Source organism: Mustela lutreola, chromosome 14 (assembly GCF_030435805.1).
Source record: "Mustela lutreola isolate mMusLut2 chromosome 14, mMusLut2.pri, whole genome shotgun sequence".
In the NCBI taxonomy this organism is placed as follows: domain Eukaryota; kingdom Metazoa; phylum Chordata; class Mammalia; order Carnivora; family Mustelidae; genus Mustela; species Mustela lutreola.
Window position 1 is genome coordinate 33,603,960 of NC_081303.1, and position 21,772 is coordinate 33,625,731.

The 21,772-nt window shown below is 35.0% G+C and overlaps 1 protein-coding gene across 1 annotated transcript in view; it reads left to right on the forward strand.

Moving 5' to 3' along the window:
• Window positions 1–21,772, forward strand: part of COP1 (COP1 E3 ubiquitin ligase) — a 250,901-nt gene that overhangs the window by 78,418 nt on the left and 150,711 nt on the right. Inside the window, exons 9-10 of the mRNA XM_059146878.1 lie at window positions 3,861–3,918; window positions 16,377–16,491. Coding sequence (XP_059002861.1) covers window positions 3,861–3,918; window positions 16,377–16,491 — 173 coding nt within the window. The remainder of the gene's footprint in view (window positions 1–3,860; window positions 3,919–16,376; window positions 16,492–21,772) is intronic.

A 21,772-nucleotide genomic window follows, 5' to 3' on the forward strand; every position in this document is an offset into this window, starting at 1 on the left:
CTAATGTATCTGTCGGTAATTTAAATGTGAACCATCTTTTTCAAATAAAAGCCCAATCAAAAGGTAGTCATCTACTATTTTTTACCAAGAATGAACCACTGTTTTCTCTAGACTACCTGTTCATTATGGATATAGCTTATATGTGAAATTGACTTACTAGTCTGCCCTTTAATTATGATAGACTTTGCTTTTGGAAGCAAATGTTTGAGTGAGAGTAGTTGCGTGACATTTATTTGCACAGCTGTGAATTTCCCTTGTGATTTGGGTTAATGCTGCATAGTTTTCATTTATGTTTTTAGCTAAGCTTCTCATTTTCCCAGTGAAAACATTGGGATTTCTTTTTTTTGTCAGCTCATTTTCCCTGTCTTGATTTAAGTGTATCATTCCTAAATCAGCTTTAGTCACTACCCTGAAATTTTTTTCTTGACCTTGCCATTTTTTGTTTTCATTAAAATTTTGTAATGACATTTTTTAAAATAACTGTTTCTCTTTGATGATATTTATTTTAAATAATTTCTTTCATATTCATAGGTTGCTATTCTTTCACTTTTCTCCTAACATTATGTCTGTGAGTTGGGGTGAACAAATCCAGGGTTTTCCCCTCTTCAGTTAGAGAACATCATGTGCCCAAGGAATACAGATAGAGTATGGTGGTTCTGGAGCCTAACTGCATGGGTTTGAATCCTAACTCAGCTCTTTGCTAACTTTGTTGCCTTGGGCTAAATACATAATCTCTTTATGCCTGATTTGAGAAATGGGAATGATAATAGTATCTACCTTAGAGTTAAGAGGGCAGTGCCTAGTACATAATAGAGCTTCTGCCATTGTCGCCATTACCATCTGATGACTGTGGCTGACTTAGAGTTAAGAAGTGGTATAATACCATAATCAAGAGGACCTAGATTGTCAGCGCTTTTTATATTTTCTTCTACTTACATTATTTTGTACACACACACACACACACACACACACATTTTATAGAGAAGAATTAAAGAAGTTTTTTCAGATTTCTTCTTCTTCTTCTTCTTTTTTTTTTTTTTTTAAAAGATTTTATTTATTTGACAGAGAGAGAGAGAGAGATCACAAGTAGGCAGAGAGGCAGGCAGAGAGAGAGGGGGGAAGAAGGCTCGAAGCTGAGCAGAGAGCCCGATGCTGGTCTCCATCCCAGGACCCTGGGATCATGACCTGAGCGGAAGGCAGAGGCTTTAACCCACTGAGCCACCCAGGCGCCCTAGATTTCTTTTGTTGTAGTCCTTGTATGCATCAATAAATTTTTCTTAGTGAGTAAGATTCTGATAGAACATAAATTTCAAACTCTGTAGTCACTATTAACAAAATATTATTTAAAACCTGTAATTTCAACATCTTTTATAAATTGATGGGTGTTTAAAAAAATATGTATTTGACATGTAGTATAATCTCACTATAGACACTGATGTATCAATATCATTATTCAGGTTTGCAGTCAAATCTGAATAGTAATGCCATAAAAAATAATATCTAGAAATGCTCTGTTCTCCTGACCTCTAAATACACAGCTACACAATTTTATTAATGTTTATAAAAATGCTAGGGGATTACATTTCATTAGTAAAAAGAACAGAGAGATTTTGGTTTTTTAAACGATTATGTATTTATGTATTTGAGAGAAAGGGGCAGAGGGAGTGGGAGAGGGAGAAGCAGACTTCCTTCCCCGCAAGGAGCCTGATGCCTGAGCCCCTGCTTGATCTGGGGCTTGATTGCAGGACCCTGGGCTTATGACCGGAGCTGAAGGCAGACACCTGACTGAGCCACACAGGCACCCTGAACAAAGATGTTGAATGCATGTTTTTTCATTTTTAGCCCTGTTAGTCCCTAGATGAAGTACACTAAAAGTAGCACACAATCTAGTCTTGCCAGTGCATGACTCTGCAAGGGCAGTGATCACTGGTTATATTTCATCAAAAACAGCCTGTTATAAGATTCTTTAATTTGTAGTGTAAGTGCTTTGAAGTTTCTTTCTAATATAATTGAGCCTTACTGTAGGAACAGTTACACAAAGAATTAGGATCTTTTAATATTTGTTGCATTTTGGGGTGCCTGGGTGGCTCAGTTGTTGAGCATCTGCCTTTGGCTCAGGTCATTATCCCAGGGTCCTGGGATCGAGCCCTGCATTGGGCTCCTTGCTCTGTGGAAAGTCTGCTTCTCCCTCTCCCACTCCCCCTGCTTGTGTTCCCTCTTTCACTATGTGTCTCTGTCAAATAAATAAATAAACAAACAAATAAATAAAATCTTAAAACAAAAGAGTGTTGCATTTTTCTTTAAGACTATTGTGAGAACAGTTCCATCTGATTTATTGTACTTTTAAAAATGTGAGGTTGTATGTTTTTGACTAATTTTATATTAATATATTAATATTTAATTAATATAAATGATATTAATTTATATTATATTATGTAAAGTTTATTGAATGTTTACCATCCTTTTTGGAGTTCCACTAGGAACATACTTATTTAAATTTTACACTTCTCTGAAGTCTCTTCCTTATTTAATAGATGGAAAATCTGAGGCCAAATAAGATTAATCACTTGCCCAGAGTCATTTAGTTGCTCAGGGGTAAAATTCAGACCCACTCTGTGTACCCTTAAGAAAGCCTCTCATGTTATAACTTTTGAGGTTATTTGATTACTAAAGTAAAGAATGATTTTGTGTATAGACAACTGTCTTAATACCTTCACTTGTCTAAATTTCATTAGGGTAGACAATATAAATAGTTTTTTATAGTGGTAGCATGAAAGGAGAATTAAAAAAAGTAAATAACATGGTTAATCATGGTTGATACCTGTTTTGCCGTTTTCAGGTGTTAATGGTCTTCACAGGCTTACTTATTTAAAGATGAGAAGAATATAGAAGTGGTGAAGATAGAAATAATAGGAAGAAAAAGATAGTTTCAGAGATTTTTCTAGGCTTAGGTAGAAAAATGCACAGAAGTTACAACCAAATAAAAAGAATCAATGCAGAAAGTAGATTATTATTATTTTTTAAGATTTTATTTATTTATTTGACAGAGATCACAAGTAGGCAGAGGGGCAGGCAAAGAGAGGAGGAAGCAGGCTCCATGCTGAGCAGAGAGCCCGATGTGAGGCTCGATCCCAGCATCCTGGGATCATGACCTGAGTTGAAGGCAGAGGCTTTAACCCACTGAGCCACCCAGGTGCCCCGCAGATTATGTTTTTGATCAGGGCGAGAAAACTAGTATATAGGTTTTGGTTCATGAAGGAAAAAAAAAATTATTGGTATTTTACCATTTATTTCATTCCTTTGATAATTTTCCTTCATGTGAGATTATTATCATAACATTTTGGACCTGGAGATAATCTAGAGATACAGTAGAGATAGTCCCCACTCATCTCACTTTGAAGATGAGGAAATGGAGTGCTTAGAAAGTAAGTGTCTGAGGACATACAGCCCTTAAGTGGTGTAGCAGGATCTCTTCTTAACTGAACTTTGATTGCTTGCTTGTGCTCTTTTCCTAATAACTCTTAAGTCCTTTCCTTAAATAGTGTTCATATCTGAAAATGAAATTAGAGCAGATACATTTCTGTAACACTTGTTTTGTGATTATTCCCTATTGATACTCTTTCATGGTATGTTTGTTTAAGGTGGTGGGGTAAAGGGTTTGTAAATTGCTTAAATATTGGCTGATTTTTTTGTTTATGGGTTATACATTTATTTGATATCTAATTATTGGCAATAAATATTCTTTTTGCTTAGAAATTAGAAATACTGGACTTAGATATAGTATATTTTTTAGGTTTACCTTTTCTGTTGCTGGAGTAATGTAAACACTGATGTCATATTTTTCTCTCTTCATTTTGCAGTAGTATTATTGATTCCACAGAATACAGCCAGCCTCCTGGTTTCAGTGGCAGTTCTCAGGTAAATGATATATTTAGCAGTGTATTTTCATGGTACAATGAATATAATCACTTGAGTTTAAACATTGTAGGTTAGTTTACTGGAATGTGACAAACATAACTGATTTGAGTGCTGTGGCATTGATTAGACTTAGATTTTTCTGATGCATAAACAACTATTTATGTGCTCATCAATGATGAATCAAAAAAATTTTATTTTAAAAAAATAAACATCAGACCTTATGAGGAAGGAAATACAGTAAGATCAGATTATATATAACCATACATTGTTTTTCTCAGGGATCTTTATAGTCTATTGATGAAATACTCATTATGTTGAAATGTTAAGCTTTTCTGTGGGAAGTAAACTACAGATTTGAGAAAATAGACTTCAGCTTCACCTGTTTCTAATTAATTGATTGTATTGACACTTTCTCCGTCTTTAACTTGGGGATCCTGATATTTGTCAAATTTAATTTTGAGACTGGACTTTTTTGTTTGTTTGTTTTGCTTTTTACGTTGAAATAATTTCAGACTTAGAGAAAAGTAACCAAAATGGTAAAAGGAATTTCTTTATATCCTTTATCTAGATTGTCCAGAAGTTAACATTTGATCACATTTGCTTGTTCATTCTCTTTCTTTTGCTTATGTACATACAAATTTTCTTCTTTGGATTGTTTGAATTAGGTACAGACATAATGGTTCTTTATCTCTAAATATTTTAATGTGTGTTTTCTTTAAAACAAGACAAGGTAGGAGCATGCCTAACATAGTTTAGAAGCTTATAGTGGCTGGGGTTAAGTAATCAAGGTGGAGAAAAGTAGAAACGAGGTAAAACTTAACAGAGGCCACTTGGTGCGTGATTTTCTTAGGCCATTATGAAGATGGTGTTGTGTGTTTTTTTGAGTGAAGTCAGTTAAACTTGGTTGAATCAGTACTTGTCTCACTTAATATATATATACATATATATTTATTTAAAAGATTTATCCATTTATTTTTTTTTAAAGATTTTATTTATTTATTTGTAAGAGACAGAGGGAGAGAGAGCAAGCGGGCACAGGCAGACAAAGAGGCAGGCAGAGGCAGAGGGAGAAGCAGGCTCCCTGCCGAGCAAGGAGCCCGATGCGGGACTCGATCCCAGGACCCTGGGATCATGACCTGAGCCGAAGGCAGCTGCTTAACCAACTGAGCCACCCAGGCATCCCAAGATTTATCCATTTATTATAGAAAGCAGGGGTGGGGAGGAGAGAATGCACAAGCAGAAGGGGCAGAGGGAAAGGGAGAGAATCTCAGGCAGATCCACACTGAGTGTGGAGCTGATGTGGGGCTCAGTCATGCAATCTTGAGATCATAACCCCAACCAAAACCAAGAATGGACACTTACCTGACTGAGCCACATAGGTACCCTTAAGCTGGGAAAATACTAAGATAGTACGTTTAGGGGGACAAATAAACAAGGAGCTCATATAAAATATTTCAATATTTAATTGAAATTGACTTATGTAGTAGATTAAAATAATTTAGACAATTCTTATGCATACTATTAGAAAGTCTTGATGAAATATATAATTTTCAAGGAAAATTAAAAATGTTTAGATTAAAGCAATTATAGAACAATTTGGATATATCAGTTGCCATAACTATTAATTTAATGTGATTCCATAAAAAAACTCAGTATGTTTTAAGAGTGCAGGGAGTGTGACCAACTGGCTTTAAAGTTTATTAGTAGGATGAATGATTCAGAGGTGTAGTAATCACAAGGGCATTTACCCAATAAATTATTAAAATGTATTCTAAGACTGCTATAACAAAAGGAGCACTATAAAATTTAAAATTGAACTGAAAGTTATTGAAGAATGTATTAGCCTGTGGTAAAGGTGGTTATGCAGATCAGTAGGGAAAGTGGGGATTAAGTAAATGGTATTGTGATAGCCAGGAAACCATTTGTGGAAAAACCACTTACTGTGAGAGTCTAAATCAGCTAAATAATCATATAAATAATGATAGGCCTGTAAAATTAAGAAAGAAGCTTGTATCTTACATAAACAGAATTTTAACAATGAACAACATTTCAAAAGACTAGGAAAGGTATTTTAAGTACGACAGATAATTGATTTCATTGCTTCAAAATAATGAAAACGTTTTATATCCATTTCATCTTTTTTTTTTTTAAGGTTTTATTTATTTATTTGACAGAGAGAAAGAGACAGCTAGAGAGGGGATATAAGCAGGGGTTATGGGAAGCAGGCTTCCCGCTGAACAGGGAGCCCAGTTTGGGCCTTGATGCCAGGATTCAGGGATCATGACCTGAGCCGAAGGCAGACACTTAACGACTGAGCCACCCAGGCACCCCTCATGTAGTCCTTTTGATGAAAGATCCAAGGATAAAAAAATGAAAAGAAAAGAAAATTGTTTAAAAAAAGAAAGAAAGAAAGAAAGAAAATTCAAGTGGCCAGGTCACATATAAAATAATACCTTCCCAAATAATAAAAAGCAAGATATGAAGTAGTAATAAGGTTCCAAAGGAGTCACTTAATAGATATGGCTCAGGAATTTTCAAAATTGGAAATACCCTTTGCTGTGTGTGGTTGTGCATGATGAGTCTGGGAGAGGGAAAGGGAAAGGAAGAGAGTTGGTAGTCTTCCAGGAAGAGCATTTGGCAGTGGGTAGTGTATGCATAAGAGAAAAGCTAAAAATGTGAGGTGATCATTATATGGACAGAAATTTATTATAAGAAATGATTCAAGGTATTGTTTAAAGATTATATGCCACATGCACCCCAGTGTTTATAGCAGCAGTGTCCACAATAGCCAAACTAAGGAAAGAGCCTAGATGTTCGTCAACAGATGAATGAATAAAGAAGTTGTATATATATATATATATATATATATATATATATATACACACAATGGAATATTATGCAGCCATCAACAAACCCATGAAATCTTGCCATTTGCAACGACGTGGATAGAACTAGAGGGTATTATGATAAGCGAAATAAGTCAATCAAAGAAAGACAATTATCGTATGATCTCACTGATATGAGGAATTTGAGAAGCAAGACAGAGGATCATAGGGGAAGAGAGGGAAAAAATGAAACAAGAAGAAACCAGAGAGGGAGACAAACCATAAGAGACTCCTAATCTTAGGAAACAAACTGAGGGTTGCTGGAGGGGAGTGGTGTGGGAGGAATAGGTTGGCTGGGTGATGAATGTGGGGGAGGGTATGTGCTATGGTGAGTGCTGTGAATTGTGTAACACTGATGAATCACATAACTGAAGCCCTGAAACAAATAATACATTGTATGTTAATAAAAAGAAATAAAGAATATATTCCAGTATTATTTATGCAGGTAAAAATTCTGGGAAAATACTCCTAATCATGATAGAATACGTAGAGAAACTATGGCACAGCTATAGGATTTTATTACTCTTAAAGAAATGTTTTTAAAAATTTTTATTTATTTATTTATTTGATAGGGAGGGAGTGCACAAACAGGGGGAATGGCAGGCAGAGGGCGAAAGAGAGAAGCAGGCCCGCTGACCAAGGACCCTGACTCGGGGCTTGATCCCAGGATCTTGGAGTCATGACCTGAGCTGAAGTCAGATGCATAACCAACTTAGCCACCCAGGCACCCCTCTTAAATAAAATATTTATAGTTGAATTGGAAAAAATATGTTAATAATATAATGTAAGTGAAGCCAGAAATGAGTACTTTATACTTCTGGATTTTTATAAGTACCTCTTTTTTTTTTTTTTTTAAAGATTTTATTTATTTATTTGACAGAGAGAAATCCCAAGTAGTCAGAGAGGCAGGCAGAGAGAGAGAGAGGGAAGCAGGCTCCCTGCTGAGCAGAGAGCCCGATGCGGGACTCGATCCCAGGACCCTGAGATCATGACCTGAGCCGAAGGCAGCGGCTTAACCCACTGAGCCACCCAGGCGCCCTATAAGTACCTCTTGATTTTGCTTTGGAATTATTATATATCCTTAGTATAATTAGCAAAATCAGGAAAATAACATTAAAATTACCTGAGATAACATTTAAATTTCAACAGTTTTGACATTAATACCATTAATAAATACTCCTTTTTAGCAAAAAAGAAAAACTTTCTTTTTTCAGTATTAATACACAGTCACTTGTTGCACTTAATTGTCATGCTTCTCTAATGTTAAATCTCTTATCGTTCCTTAGTCTTACATTAAACTGATATTTTTGAAGAGTGTGAGTTATTTATTTTGTAGAATATCCTTCACTTGGAGTTTGTCAGATGTTCTCTTAGGACTTGATTCAGATTATCCATTTTAACCAGAAATACTACAGAGGTGATGTTGCACCCCTCTTTGTTAGTTTCTCATATCTGGGTGCATAAGACACCTCTTTGCTCAATATTGATGATGTTAACTCTGATCACTTTATTAAGGTGGTACCTGTCAGATTTCTCTGCTGTAAAATTACCATTTTGTCTCATCTGTGCTATTACTAAATCTTACTTGAAATAGTTATTGATATGGTTATTGCCCAAATGGTAATTATGATAATTTTTATTCTTTTTTTCACATTTATTAATTAGCATTTCTACTGTAAGAAAGACCTTTCCCTCCTCTTTGTTTATATCCTTATGGATTTATGGATTCCTGATTCATTCTGTTAATTATTTTTAACTTAAATTGTCCCATATTTGGCTGGTTGTAACTCTTTGAAGTAGATTTCCACATTATTTTGACATGTTCCTATCATTTTTTAAGTACCTTTTTGGATTCTTAGACTATAAGATGTTCCAGCATCACGTTGCCTAGTCCTGTAATTAGCGATGGATCCATGAAACCCCATTTTCTTTTCTATGTTATTTAAAACATTTTCTTTTCTATGTTATTTAAAAACCAAGATCTGGGTTTTAAGTGTGCTCATTGGTCCTCGAGTGTCAGTGCTTATAGGCCTTCTCAGTGGACAGAGAGCCTAGGAGACATATATATGTGTATATATAATATATGTTATCTCTACAGATATATATGCATTAATTACATATTAATCACCTCAAGTGTTTGATTAATGAAAGGATTCACAGAAGTCAAGTAGTTTATCCTTCTGGAACAGTTTGATTAAAGGCAGTGGATACCATGCAGGAAGAGGATACTCATTGAAAGGGGTCTTGTGATTTCAGGTCCAGGCTTCTTTGTCCTTCTACACTGGGTCACATTGGAACATCTTTCTCTCCAGGTTTAGAGCTACTACTGACTTGTATTTCAAGTACCTCAGTAATAAGAATCCAAAGTTGGCTTGTGGTTGGGATCTCCTAAATTAATCACATAGGCGGTACATTCTACTTACACGACCAGCCTGTAGAGCTCCACTGAAACCATGTACATATCATAAATTCATTTATTATCACTAAACAGACTAATCAGTTTTGCTCCAAAGCAACTCACTTTTGGTTATAGAATATAATTCTTCTTTCTTTAGTGAATACATTCCATAATATAGACAAGAGTCTAGAGATAACCATGTGGGCAATCCAGACTAGCTGAGATGAACCCATACTGCTCAGTATATAATACATAATATTTATACAATCATATATTTCATATATGTGTAAAACATACATATATATAAAAAAGTCTATATTTTGGTATCTGTCCTTTAATGGATGAATGGACAGAGAAGATGTGTATATATATATATACAGTGGTACATTATTCAGCCCAAAAACAAAAACAAAAACAAAAACCTAGCATTTACTACAACATGGATAGATTTAAAAGTTAAGTGAAATAAGTCAGACATTTGGTAAATGTGGCCATTTTTTATTTAGAAGTAATCTAGATCAACACAAGTGATAACTATTTCCTTTTGATTTTTAGTCATATTTATATCCTACCTATTCATCTGGACCTTATTCTGAATATGTTCATTCTGATGATTGGCTTTGTAGATTATCTGTAACCAGTTCATATTCTCAGACATCTTCCCCTTTGTAATTAGTGTATTTGTGTTCATTTGTATTAATGTTATTTGTAAATTTCTAATTATTATGGCAATGAGCTAAGCAATGCATTTTTACAAAGAATTGTGAAACAATCTAATTTTGCATGGATGAGGTAGGAATTTCACTGAAAAAAATAAATTCAAGAAAAGCTAAGAGTAAATAGCAAAATTAATTGTGGGTGCCTGGGTGGCTTAGTTGGTTAAGTGACTGCCTTCAGTTCAAGCCATGATCCTGGAGTCCTGGGATTGAATCCCACATCGGGCTCCCAGCTCCATGGGGAGGCAGCTGCTTCCTCTGACCTTTTTCCCTCTCATGCTCTCTCTCGTTCTCTCTCTCAAATAAATAAAGAAAATCTTGAAAAAAAAAAAGTAAAATAATTGTGAAAAAAACCTGGTTTTGCTATAAAACCTGGAAGGCAACATGTTTTTGTTTTTTTAAAAGATTTTATTTATTTATTTGACAGAGAGAGAGAGAGATCACAAGTAGGCAGAGAGGCAGGCAGAGGGGCGGGGGAAGCAGGCTCCTTGCTGAGCAGAGAGCCCAATGCGGGGCTCGATCCCAGGACCCTGAGATCATGACCCGAGCCAAAGGCAGAGGCTTTAACCCACTGAGCTACCCAGGTGCCCCGGCAACAGTGTTTTTGAATGCTTCTTTATTATATTCTTGATTTTGTTTTTGTAATCATTCTCATGTTTCAGACTAAAATCTTTTCTGTGTTTCCATTGAGCAGATCACTTTTTAAAAAAAAATCCATATTCTTGGGCATGCCTGGGTGGCTTAGTTTATTAAGCATCTGCTTTGGGCTCAGGTCATGATCCTGGGGTCCTGGGATAGAGTCCCATATTGGGCTCCTTTCTTGGCAGGGAGCCTGCTTCTTCCTCTGCCTGCTGCTCCCCCGGCTTGTGTGCTCTCTCTCTCTCTGGCTGACAAAAATAAAATCTTAAAAAAAAAAATTCAGATTTTTCCTCTCAGAATTTATAAAAATTATATTGGTACATAAAAAAATGAATATATTTCATGAATATGTAAATAGAAGCACAGTTACAATAAAAGAAAATCTATGAACTGAGCTCTTAATGTTAATTACTAGAACTGTTAAAATTACCCCTGTGCTTCCAGCAAATTACGTCACCTTGCTTCATGTCCAGTACTAATTACTTTTTCTGACATTTCTGTTTTTCAGTATGTTGATTTTTTTTTAAATTTTTTATTTTTTATAAACATATATTTTTATCCCCAGGGGTACAGGTCTGTGAATCACCAAGTAGTATGTTGATTTTTTAAAATGGATTTACCGTACATTTTTCAAATAGATTTACTATACATATGTGTATCCTTACATTATTTGGTTTGGCTATATGTAGACTTTGTAAAAATGATTAAATATGTAGTTTTTTGAGATCTGCTTTTTCAAAGATTAGTTCCTAATGTCTAGGGGTATAGTTGCTTGATCTTCCATTTTGTTAATGTACCACAATTTATCAGTTGTCCAGTCTGTATACATTTGATGCTTTTGTAGAGTTTTTGTTTTTGCTGTCAAGGGCATCTTTGTTCATATCTCCTGATGTATAGGTACAAGAATTTCCCTAGATTTTGTACCTAGGAAAGGAAGTGAGGGTGACAGGGTAGACACATCAGTATTTTCTATATTTTGCGATAATATCAAATTGTTTTCAGAGTCTTTTTACTAATATAAAGCCCCTACCACAGAAGTATAGGAGTTCGTTTCTCCATATCCTTGTCAGTAATTAGTACTATTGAACCTGTAAATGGTTGCCACTTTTGTGGATAAGAAAAGAAATTAGTTGTTGGTTTTAATTCTTATTTTTCTGACACTCTAAAGTCAACATGTTATATTTACTGGTCTTTATTTTTCGTGAAACAGCATTTCATATCTTTTTCCATTTTTTAAATATTGGATTTACTTATAAAAGCTTTAATATATGTTCAAGGTAGTAATAACTTGTTTCTTAGGTGTCGTGCATATGGTGAATATCTTCTTAGAGTTTGTATCTTCTTGTCTCTAATGACAGATTTTGATGAACAGAAGTTCTAAATTTGAGTTACTGAATTTGTAACTTTTATAATTAGTGCCCTTTGGGTTTCATTTAAGAAATTCTGCCCTTTTGAGATTATAAACATATTCCATGATATAACACATGGCCAATTTGGAAATGTTCTATGTATGCTTAGGAGGAATATATGTTTCTAATTGGATAAAGTGTTTTGTATGTATTCATTAAATTAAGCTTTTAAATTAGGTCATACCATTTTCTTAGTTGAGTTGATGAGGTTAATCTGCTATGTTGTTGGGTTGGTCAATTTCTTTAGGAATTTTTACTTTATATATTTTTGATCCTGTGCTGTTATGTGTGTAATGGGTATACAATGATTAAGTTGCAAGTTTTGCATTTTCGGGGGCTATTTCCATTTCCATTAATGCTTTTCTTCTTTTTTTTTCTCCTTTGATTAAATTTGCCTATTTTATTTGCCTATATTATTTTTCATGTTATTACTTCCAGATTTTTAGTGTCTTTATATTTTCACTGTTGGCAGATAGCATACAGTTGTGTTTTAAAATTCTCATCACTAATTTAATTAGTATTTATATTTATTACTCTTTAATGCTTGCTGTTTGTCTCACTTTTTGTGTTTTTCTCTTACATTTTTTACCCCCTTCTCCCACCATTTTACTGTTTTCTGTTACTATGTTTTCAGTAGTTATCTTTGAAATTGATCCAAACTTAACACCTAAACAATCTAAACTTATTATCATCTTTTAAAGAAATTTAATTTTTTAGTTGATATACAATGCTGTATTAGATTTAGATATGCAATATAACGATACAACAGTTTTATATATTACTCAGTGCCCATTGTGATAAGTATAATCTTAATCCCCTTCACCTATTTCACACATCTCCCCGCCTACCTCCTCTCTAGCAGCCATCAGTTTGTTCTGTGTGAAGAGTCTGTTTTTTGATTTGTCTCTTTTTTTCTTTGTTCATTTGTTTTGTTCTATTAAATTCTACATGTGAGTGAAATGATATGATACTTGTCTATTTCTGACTTGGTTTACTAAGTATAACCCTGTTATCCCCTCCAGATCCATCCATGTTTGTTGCAAATAGCAAATTTCATTCTTTTTCATGGCTGAGTAATATCCCCCCCCCCCCATACACCACATCTTCTTTATCTGTTCATCTATCAGTGGACACTTGGGCTGCTTCCATAGTTTAGCTATTATAAATAATGCTGCAGTAAACATAGAGTGCTTGCATCTTTTTGAATTAGTATTTTCACATTGTTTGGGTAAATACCCAGGAGTGGAATTACTGGATCATATGGTAGTTCTGCTTTTAATTTTCTGAGGCTTCTCCATTCTGTTTTCCACAGTGGCTTCACCAGTTTTCATTCCCATCAACAGTGTACCTACAAGGGCTCCTTTTCCTCTACATCCTTGTCAACACTTTTTTTCTTTCTTTCTTTCTTTTCTTTTTTTTTTTTTTTTACTTCAGCCATTCTGACAGGTATGAGGATGATATCTCCATTGTGGTTTTGATTAGCATTTCCCTGATCAGTGATATTGAGCAATTTTTCATTAAATTTAATATCTTTATTACTCTCCTGAACAACATTAAGTGCTCCAGAATTGAAACTTTCTTCACTCTTCTGATTTATATGCCATTTTTTTGTGTATTTATTCTGACTTGTTCTTAAGCCCCATAATTTAGATATTATAATTAATGTTACAAATGGTGTTTAAAATTGCTTAATGGGTGCTCGCTTTGGCAGCACATATAATAAAATTGCTTAATGGTTACAGGTTTTCTTCTTTTCATTTTATGTTCAGGCCTTCTGGTTTGTTTACTGAATTTTTCAAGCATACAGTTTCACACATTTCTTTAGAAATGGCTTTAGGCAATAGTCTTTGTTTTCATTCACATGAGAAAATACTTTGCTCACTTTGTTGCAAGATAGTTTTGTTAGGATCTGAATTTTATGCTACTTACTTATTTATCTATCTATTTATTTTTTAAAAGATTTTATTTATTTATTTGACAGAGAGAGAGATCACAAGTAGGCAGAGCAGCAGCAGAGAGAGAGGGGCAAAGCAGGCTCCCTGCTGAGCAGAGAGCCCATCCCAGGACCCTGAGATCATGACCTGAGCTGAAGGCAGAGGCTTAACTCACTGAGCTACCCAGGTGTCTCAGGATCTGAATTTTAGATTGGAATTGTTTTCTTTTGACTTTTTGAGGGTAATCAAGGTTTGCTTCCTTAGCTTCTTTTATTGCTCTTCAGTATTTTCTTTGTTAATTGTTGGTCCTGTCAGATGAATTATCTTTTCTTGTTTGTTTGATTTTTTTTTTTTCAAGATTTATTTATTTAGGGGTGCCTGGGTAGCTCAGTTGGTTAGGCATCTGCCTCCAGCTCGGGTCATGATCCCAGGGGCCTGGAATTGAGTTCTGCGTTGGGTTCCCTGCTATGCAGAGAGTCTCCTTCTCCCTTTCTCTCTCCCTCTGGATCTCCCCCTGCTTGTGCTGGAGTGTGCTCTCGCTCTTTCTGTTTTTCTCTTAAATAAATAGATGGGGTCTTTGGAAAAAAAAAAAAATTATATACTTACGAGAGAGAGACAGAGGGAGAAAGCAAGATTGTCCATGAATTGGGGGAGGGGCAGAAGGAGGAGAATAAGCATCTCAGGCTAACCTCCCAATGAGTGGGGAGCCTGACTGGGGGCTCCATCTCAGCCAAAACAAAATCAAGAGTCAGGGGCTTGCTTAACCGAATGAGCCACCCAGGTGCCCCAATTTGTCTGATTTTGAAATCATTTTGTTTTTGGATAGAAACACAGTTTTGCTTCGTTGTGTCTAATTATTGATTTCTCTTATAATATCCTACTTGATAAGAATAATTTCTTTGTATTTATGTCTGTTTTCAGTTCTGAAAAATTGTCAACATGAATTCTTCAAGTATTTCTTCTTCAGTCTGTTAAAATTTTCTGGGTCTCTTAAGTGCCTATATTTTCAACCTTATACTTTTATGCTTCTTAACCTCTGTTTCAAATTTTCTGTCTTTTAATCTTTTATCCTAATAGTTCTGGTTAACTCCTTTAGATTTATCTTTCAGTTCACAAATTCTCTTTTCAATCTCTCTCAGTTTTAGTTTTTTTCTTTGTTATTTGTCTCTAAGTATTGCCCTCTTTGTCTTTCCCCTCTGCACCATTACATTTTCTTTGATACCACTTCTCTGAGTTCAGCTTCTCATTTGGTTGTGTATCTGTTACATCTTTGGAAGTTGTCTTACTTAATTTCTTGTGATCCAAGCACTGCTTTAAAATAAGATTTTTACCTACCATCTAGTTTCAGCAGGGGTTCACTTTAGAGTGTTTTGTTCAAGGTAGTGCCTTAATATTTCTTACTTTGATACATTTGCGGTTGTTGTATACTTAGGGTGAACTTGTGTCATGTCAAGCTCTTATCATGTGTCTCCTCTGTGTCTGTTTGTGGGCCTCAAGCATAATAGACAATAGCCATTTGTGGAAAGAATTGTCTTACCCTTTCATTTAACATGATGTAGGCAATATTGAGGATCATAGATTTTTTTTTTTTTATAGATTTCTATGCCAGTATTTTTCAGGTTTGCTGGCTTTATATATATCGGATTTAGTTATTCTGATTTTCTAATGCATATTTTAGATCAGTACATGTGTATTACATATTATTACCCCTTAATTTAATAATCAGTATTAACTTAAATATATATTCTAACAATCAAGGACTATTTCTCTTATTCAGAGTACAGGGCTGCAATATAAGGATGATGTCAAAGTCATTAGTTTTCTTGTGAACATCATTAAAATTCTCAAAATTCTAAAATTTAGCATGGTAGTTATAACAGATTCTATATGAATTTAATTTAGAGAATTGAAAGAAGCATCTTATTTCATTCTTATAAAATTGGTCTTGAGAGCCTATTTGCATATTTTACTTATTTGTTTATTTATTTTGCTGGAAGATTGGAGTTTTCTAGCAAACTATATTGTACCAACCAGAGGCCTAGCCCAGCTAGGACTCAGCACTTGCCACCACTGGGCTGCTTCTTCCTTCTCCCTGATGGGGCCCCATCTTTAGGCATTTCATTATCCCCAGAAGCCTCTCCCTTCTGGCCCTTGGTCCATCTCATCCCTCCCCTACCTGTGCACCTCCGTATAACCTGATGTATGTTGATAGATTTCAGCCTTCCCTTACATTACAACCAGGCTTCCCAGGAGCCTTGGGCTCAGGGACTAGAGCTGGCCCCCAGCTCCTTCAAACCCTTAGCCTATTTGCATTTTAAAATAAAGATTGAAAAATATGGTAAGAACTATGAATATTTACCATTTGTAGTTATTTTAATATGTTGATATTTTGAATATACAATCATTTAGATACTCTGTGCAGAAAAAGACTATCATTTGTCCTAAGTTACAAGTGTCTTTTCTTGTTACTACTTTAGACAAAGAAACAGCCTTGGTATAACAGCACATTAGCATCAAGAAGAAAACGACTCACTGCTCATTTTGAAGACTTAGAGCAATGTTACTTTTCTACAAGGATGTCTCGTATTTCAGGTACATATTCCAGACTTCTAAGAATACATCAGATTCTTATGTCAGATCCATTTCTAGCTTCTTATACTGAATTTATATAATGTCCTATTTATAGAGCAAAAGTGTGTATTTTTGACATATTCTACCAGAATGTTGTGGAGGTTCTTAGCGATCTTGAAGAACATTGCTTTCCCATAGCTATTTTTGTTTTTTCCCTCTATTTGGGGATTTTTAATCTTTGTGAAGCTATATAAAGTTAAGAAAAAAAATTAACTATGAATATGTTGCTAGGAAAAATAAGTTCCATTCAATTGCCTCTTATTATTAAATATTAAACATTTATTAAGTTCTCAACACTGTCCTTTCTGCTAAGAATAAAAAGGTGAAAGAACCGATTTCTCTTATTAGGGAGTATTGTAAATTCAGTGGCGGAAAGCAACAGGTATGTGATATTATATGTTGTGTAAGTGTATTAGGGGAATAGAGAAGAATATCCACTAATACAGCTGGGAATGAGAGATCCACACCAAGCTGAAAATGGGGAAAATGTAAGGGAATGGTCACTGTAGGCATTTCAGAGGATTATATTTCATCAAGGTTAGAATTTGTTAACTAAATAAGTTAATTAGAAACATCTTCAAAGCAGAGGAAATAACTTAAACGCAATGTCATGGACATGATAACATTGGATATTTTCATTGCATTACTATAGTTCTGCCTGTTGAGCTGTAACTTTCTCAATGTCTTTGCTCACCAATGAAGTAGGGACATTAATACCAACCCCATGTTCTGTTTTGTTTTTTGGGATTTACAGGTGATATAAATATATCTATAAAATATAAAATAGTGCTTGCTTTGGCAGCACATATACTCTAAAATATAATGCTTGGTATAAGTTAGGTGCTCAGTTAACTCATGTCATTAATAATACACCTGCTCAAAATGAAGACCACCAAGAAAAAAGAAGAGTGATATTAAGAATGCAAGAAACAACGGTTGTTGGCAAGGATGCGGAGAAAGGGAAACCCTCTTGCACATTGGCGGGAATGCAAACTGTGGTAGCCACTGTGGAAAACAGTATGGAGGTTTCTCAAAATGTCAACAACAGAACTACCCTATGTTCTAGCAATTGCACTATTAGGTATTTACTCAAAGAAAACAAAAATACAGATTCAAAGGGGCATACATGCGTCCTGATGTTTATAGCAGCATTACTAACAATAGCCAAACTATGGAAAGAGCCCAGATGTCCATTGAGTTATGAATGGATAAAGAAGATGTGGTATATATTCACTATAAAATATTAGCCATCAAAAAGAATGAAATCTTGCCATTCACAACGATGTGGACAGAGCTAGTATGTATTATGCTAAGTGAAATAAGTCAGAGGAAGGCAAATGATTTCACTCATGCGAATGGAAGAAACAACAGAAGAACATATGGGAATGGGGGTAAAAAGAGAGAAAACAAACCATAAGAGATAGAGAATAAACTGAGGGGTGATGGAGGGAGATGTTTGGGAATGGGCTAGATGGGTGCTAAGTATTAAGGAGCACAATTCTTTCTTTCTTTCTTTTTTCTTTTTTTTTTAAAGATTTTATTTATTTATTTGACAGACAGATAAAACGAGTAGGCAGAGAGGCAGGCAGAGAGAGAGGAGGAAGCAGGTTTCCTGCTGAGCAGAGAAGGAGCTCCTGATGAAGGAGCTCAATTCTTTTTTTTTTAAAGATTTTATTTATTAATTTGACAGAGATTACAAGCAGGCAGAGAGGCAGGCAGAGAGAGAGGGGGAAGCAGGCTCCCCGCTGAGCAGAGAGCCCGATGCGAGGCTCGATCCCAGGACCCTGAGATCATGACCCGAGCTAAAGGCAGAGGCTTTATTAACCCACTGAGCCCCAGGCGCCCCAAGGAGCTCAATTCTTATGATGAGTTCTAGGTATCATATGTAAGTGATGAATCACTGAATACTCTTGAAACTAATATTGCACTGTGTGCTAAGTGACTAGAGTTTAAATAAAAATTGGAAGGAAAAAAAAATATAAAATCTATACATTGCTTAGGACCTTTGGAAAAATTTGCATTGGAATTGGTGGTGGAGGAAAAAGGAGGTTTACATACCATTTTTCCTGTGAGGGAGCCAAGCTTTGTTTATAAATGTGTATGAAATTAATGATTAATAGTTTTTATAAGATGGAAAACTTTCATTGTGTTGCCTGGGAATTGAGCCCCTTATTGAGCCTCTAATCTGAAAAGTGGAGTAGAAAGCTGTGAAATTAAAAATGGTTTGAGACTTAGAATCTGATTGGCAGAAGGTTCATGTTAACCCTGTTAGATGTTATTTGTTAGTTTTGAAATACATCCATAGGAAAATGGCAGACATCTAAAAGAAAAAATGTGGTAGGAAAGAGAGATTGGGGAATAATTTTTAAGGAACTAGCAGCATAGGCATGCTGTGGCAGAGTAAAGCTGTAGTCACAGACCAATTTATTTTGGGGATTTAAGATTACTGGAAGGTGGGATAAATTAAAATCAGGAGGAAGATTAGATTTCATTTGTGTGGGCAGGGCTATATTGTACTTAAAACATATGTCCTTCGTTTTTAGGAGTCTCAAGTTTGTCTTACTGAACTGTCACATTGAGTACACTTACTGTATTGCTGGATATGAAGGTCCTCCTATTGTCCTTAACTGTGAAGAGGAAATTTTAACTTCTACCTAATGGAGTACATAGTGTTTTTCCTTCTGTATATTTTTAAATGAGAATTCATCCCCTCTTTCTGACTTTGAATTTTCAACTCTGAAAATGAGAGGTGAAGCTTAAGAGATTAATGCTCGAACTCTTAGTTGTAATTGAAAGAGAAGGTAAATTATAAAGCATTAGAAGAGAGAAAAGAAATGCCAAACACACTTTCACAAACTAATCTGTCATTGGAATAGGAAAAATAATATTCTTGCAGATATGTGTGATTATTAACCATAAATACCAACCAAACAAAATCCTACATTTTCATAACCATGAAAATTGAATTCCTCCACTTTTCAGATACTAAAATAACCATTTTTAGTGTTTTCTTTATGACTTTTGTTGGAAGTAGGTGTTAATGAATAACACCTATTAAGTAGGTGTTAATGAATAGATGGCCAGGAAAGTTTAGCTACCCAGGAAAAGATTATGGTCTTCAACAGAATATACATTCTTTTGAATGCTTGTGAATTTTTTGTCCTTAGGGATTGGTGTCAAAATATGAAAGAATAGATTTACATTAAATTAATACATAAATATCTAAGGTGTCTTTGCAGTCACTATTTATTACATGAAATACTCAGTTAGCAGGATTATGTGTAAAAAGATTCAGTTAGTTGTTACATTCAGACCACTTTGTAGTAAAGTTTATTTGTTTTACTGCAGTAACCCATGTTGTATTTCCAGTTTGTTGAATTTACTGAGAATAATTTTAGTGGAGGAGGAGCATTATTCCAGTAACATTATGACAGTGCATGCTAATTGGGTTTGTTTTTTGTTGTTTTTAGAATGGAAACACTATAAAATTGGATCCTTTGATATAGGTTATTAGATGAATTTGCTGTTAGTGTTTAAACCTTTAAAATGTAAAATATTGGAGACAAGCTTAGTATCAGAGACTAGTGATTGTTTTTCATTGTAATAAGTGTTAGATAAGTTTATATCAATAGTTATCTTCAAGATAACCTAATATCTGCAGATGAACTAAATAAATTCTTTACTCTCTATCCTTGGTACCTTAACTCTGTAAACGTAATGACTTATTTTTTTAAAGAATTTATTTATTATTTAATTGAGAGAGAGAGAGAGAGAGAGAGAGCGAGCACGAGCCGAGCTGGGTAGGGGGCAGAGGGAGAAGCAGACTTCCCAAAGAGTCTGACATGGGGAGCCTTACACGGGGCTTGATCCCAGGATTCCCAGATCATGACCTGAGCCGAGGGCAGATGAGTAGCCAGTTGAGCCATCTGGTACCCCAGACATAATGATCCTTATATCTAAATTTCATTATGCCTACTTATTTTAGAGGACATTTAAGAACGAGAAATTATGGGGCACCTGGGTGGCTCATTTGGTTAAGTGTCCCCTCTTGGGTTTTTTGGCTCAGATTATCTCAGGGTTGTGAGAGGGAGCACCACATTAGGCTTCCTGCTTATCAGGGGGTCTGCTTCTTCTCTCTCTCTCTCTCTTTCTCCCTCTTCTCATGGGCAAACACACACGCGTTCTCTCTCTCTCTCTCTCAAGAAATAAATAAATCTTTAAAAAGCGGGGGAATCATGAAAAAGTTTACTCTGAAAAAATTGTATGTGTCTGTATGTGTATGAGCTCAACGTAAGGAGAAAGGTACGAAAACAGTGCTGTAACAATCTTACTTCAAATTTTAGTTAGGAAGCTAACTACATTGGGTGTTTTACTTTTCTTTCTTTGGAAAGGAAAATACAAGTCCAAATGTAAAGCAGTTTTGAAAAGCAATGATTTCTTATTCATGTTTTCTCTGTAATCTTGTTTCTAGATTAGAGAATGGATAGCTGTATTTAATCCCAGTCTTACATGAGATGATTTTATGATTTAAATTCCACATAATTTCATTATGAATAGTTTACTGAAATGGACTTTACTCAGTATTTATACTGTGTTCTAGTTTATGGAATTTTCCATATTCTACCTAGACATTTGAGTAGAAACAGTTTATTTTTGAGAATAATTGACATATTGCAGTTTTCCACTCCCTTTTCAGAATTGGATTTGAGAAATAATAAAGTATAATGTGAACAAGTACTTCACTTTATTTTTACTTAAAAAGCAGTTGCTTTCTTAATCTAAATTATGTTATAAATTGTGTTTTGAGGGGCGCCTGGGTGGCTCAGTGGATTAAGCCGCTGCCTTCGGCTCAGGTCATGATCTCGGTGTCCTGGGATCGAGCCCCGCATCGGGCTCTCTGCTCAGCAGGGAGCCTGCTTCCCCCTCTGTCTCTGCCTGCCTCTCTGCCTACTTGTGATCTCTCTCTCTCTGTCAAATAAAATAAATAAAATCTTTAAAAAAAAATAGTGTTTTGATAGTAAATAAATATGGGCATGCAGAAGTATCTCTGTAAATGTGTTCCTTCAAAATAACAAATGTGCTCAGTGTATGTACTCCTGTCCATCTTCACTTTCTCCATTTTAAAGAATTTTTATTTTAATAAAAGATTAAATTTCTCTTGATCAGAGGTACTTTTTTATTTTTCTAAGAAATTATTGCTTAAAACATAAACTATAGTATGTTTTTATCAGTGTTGAAAGAG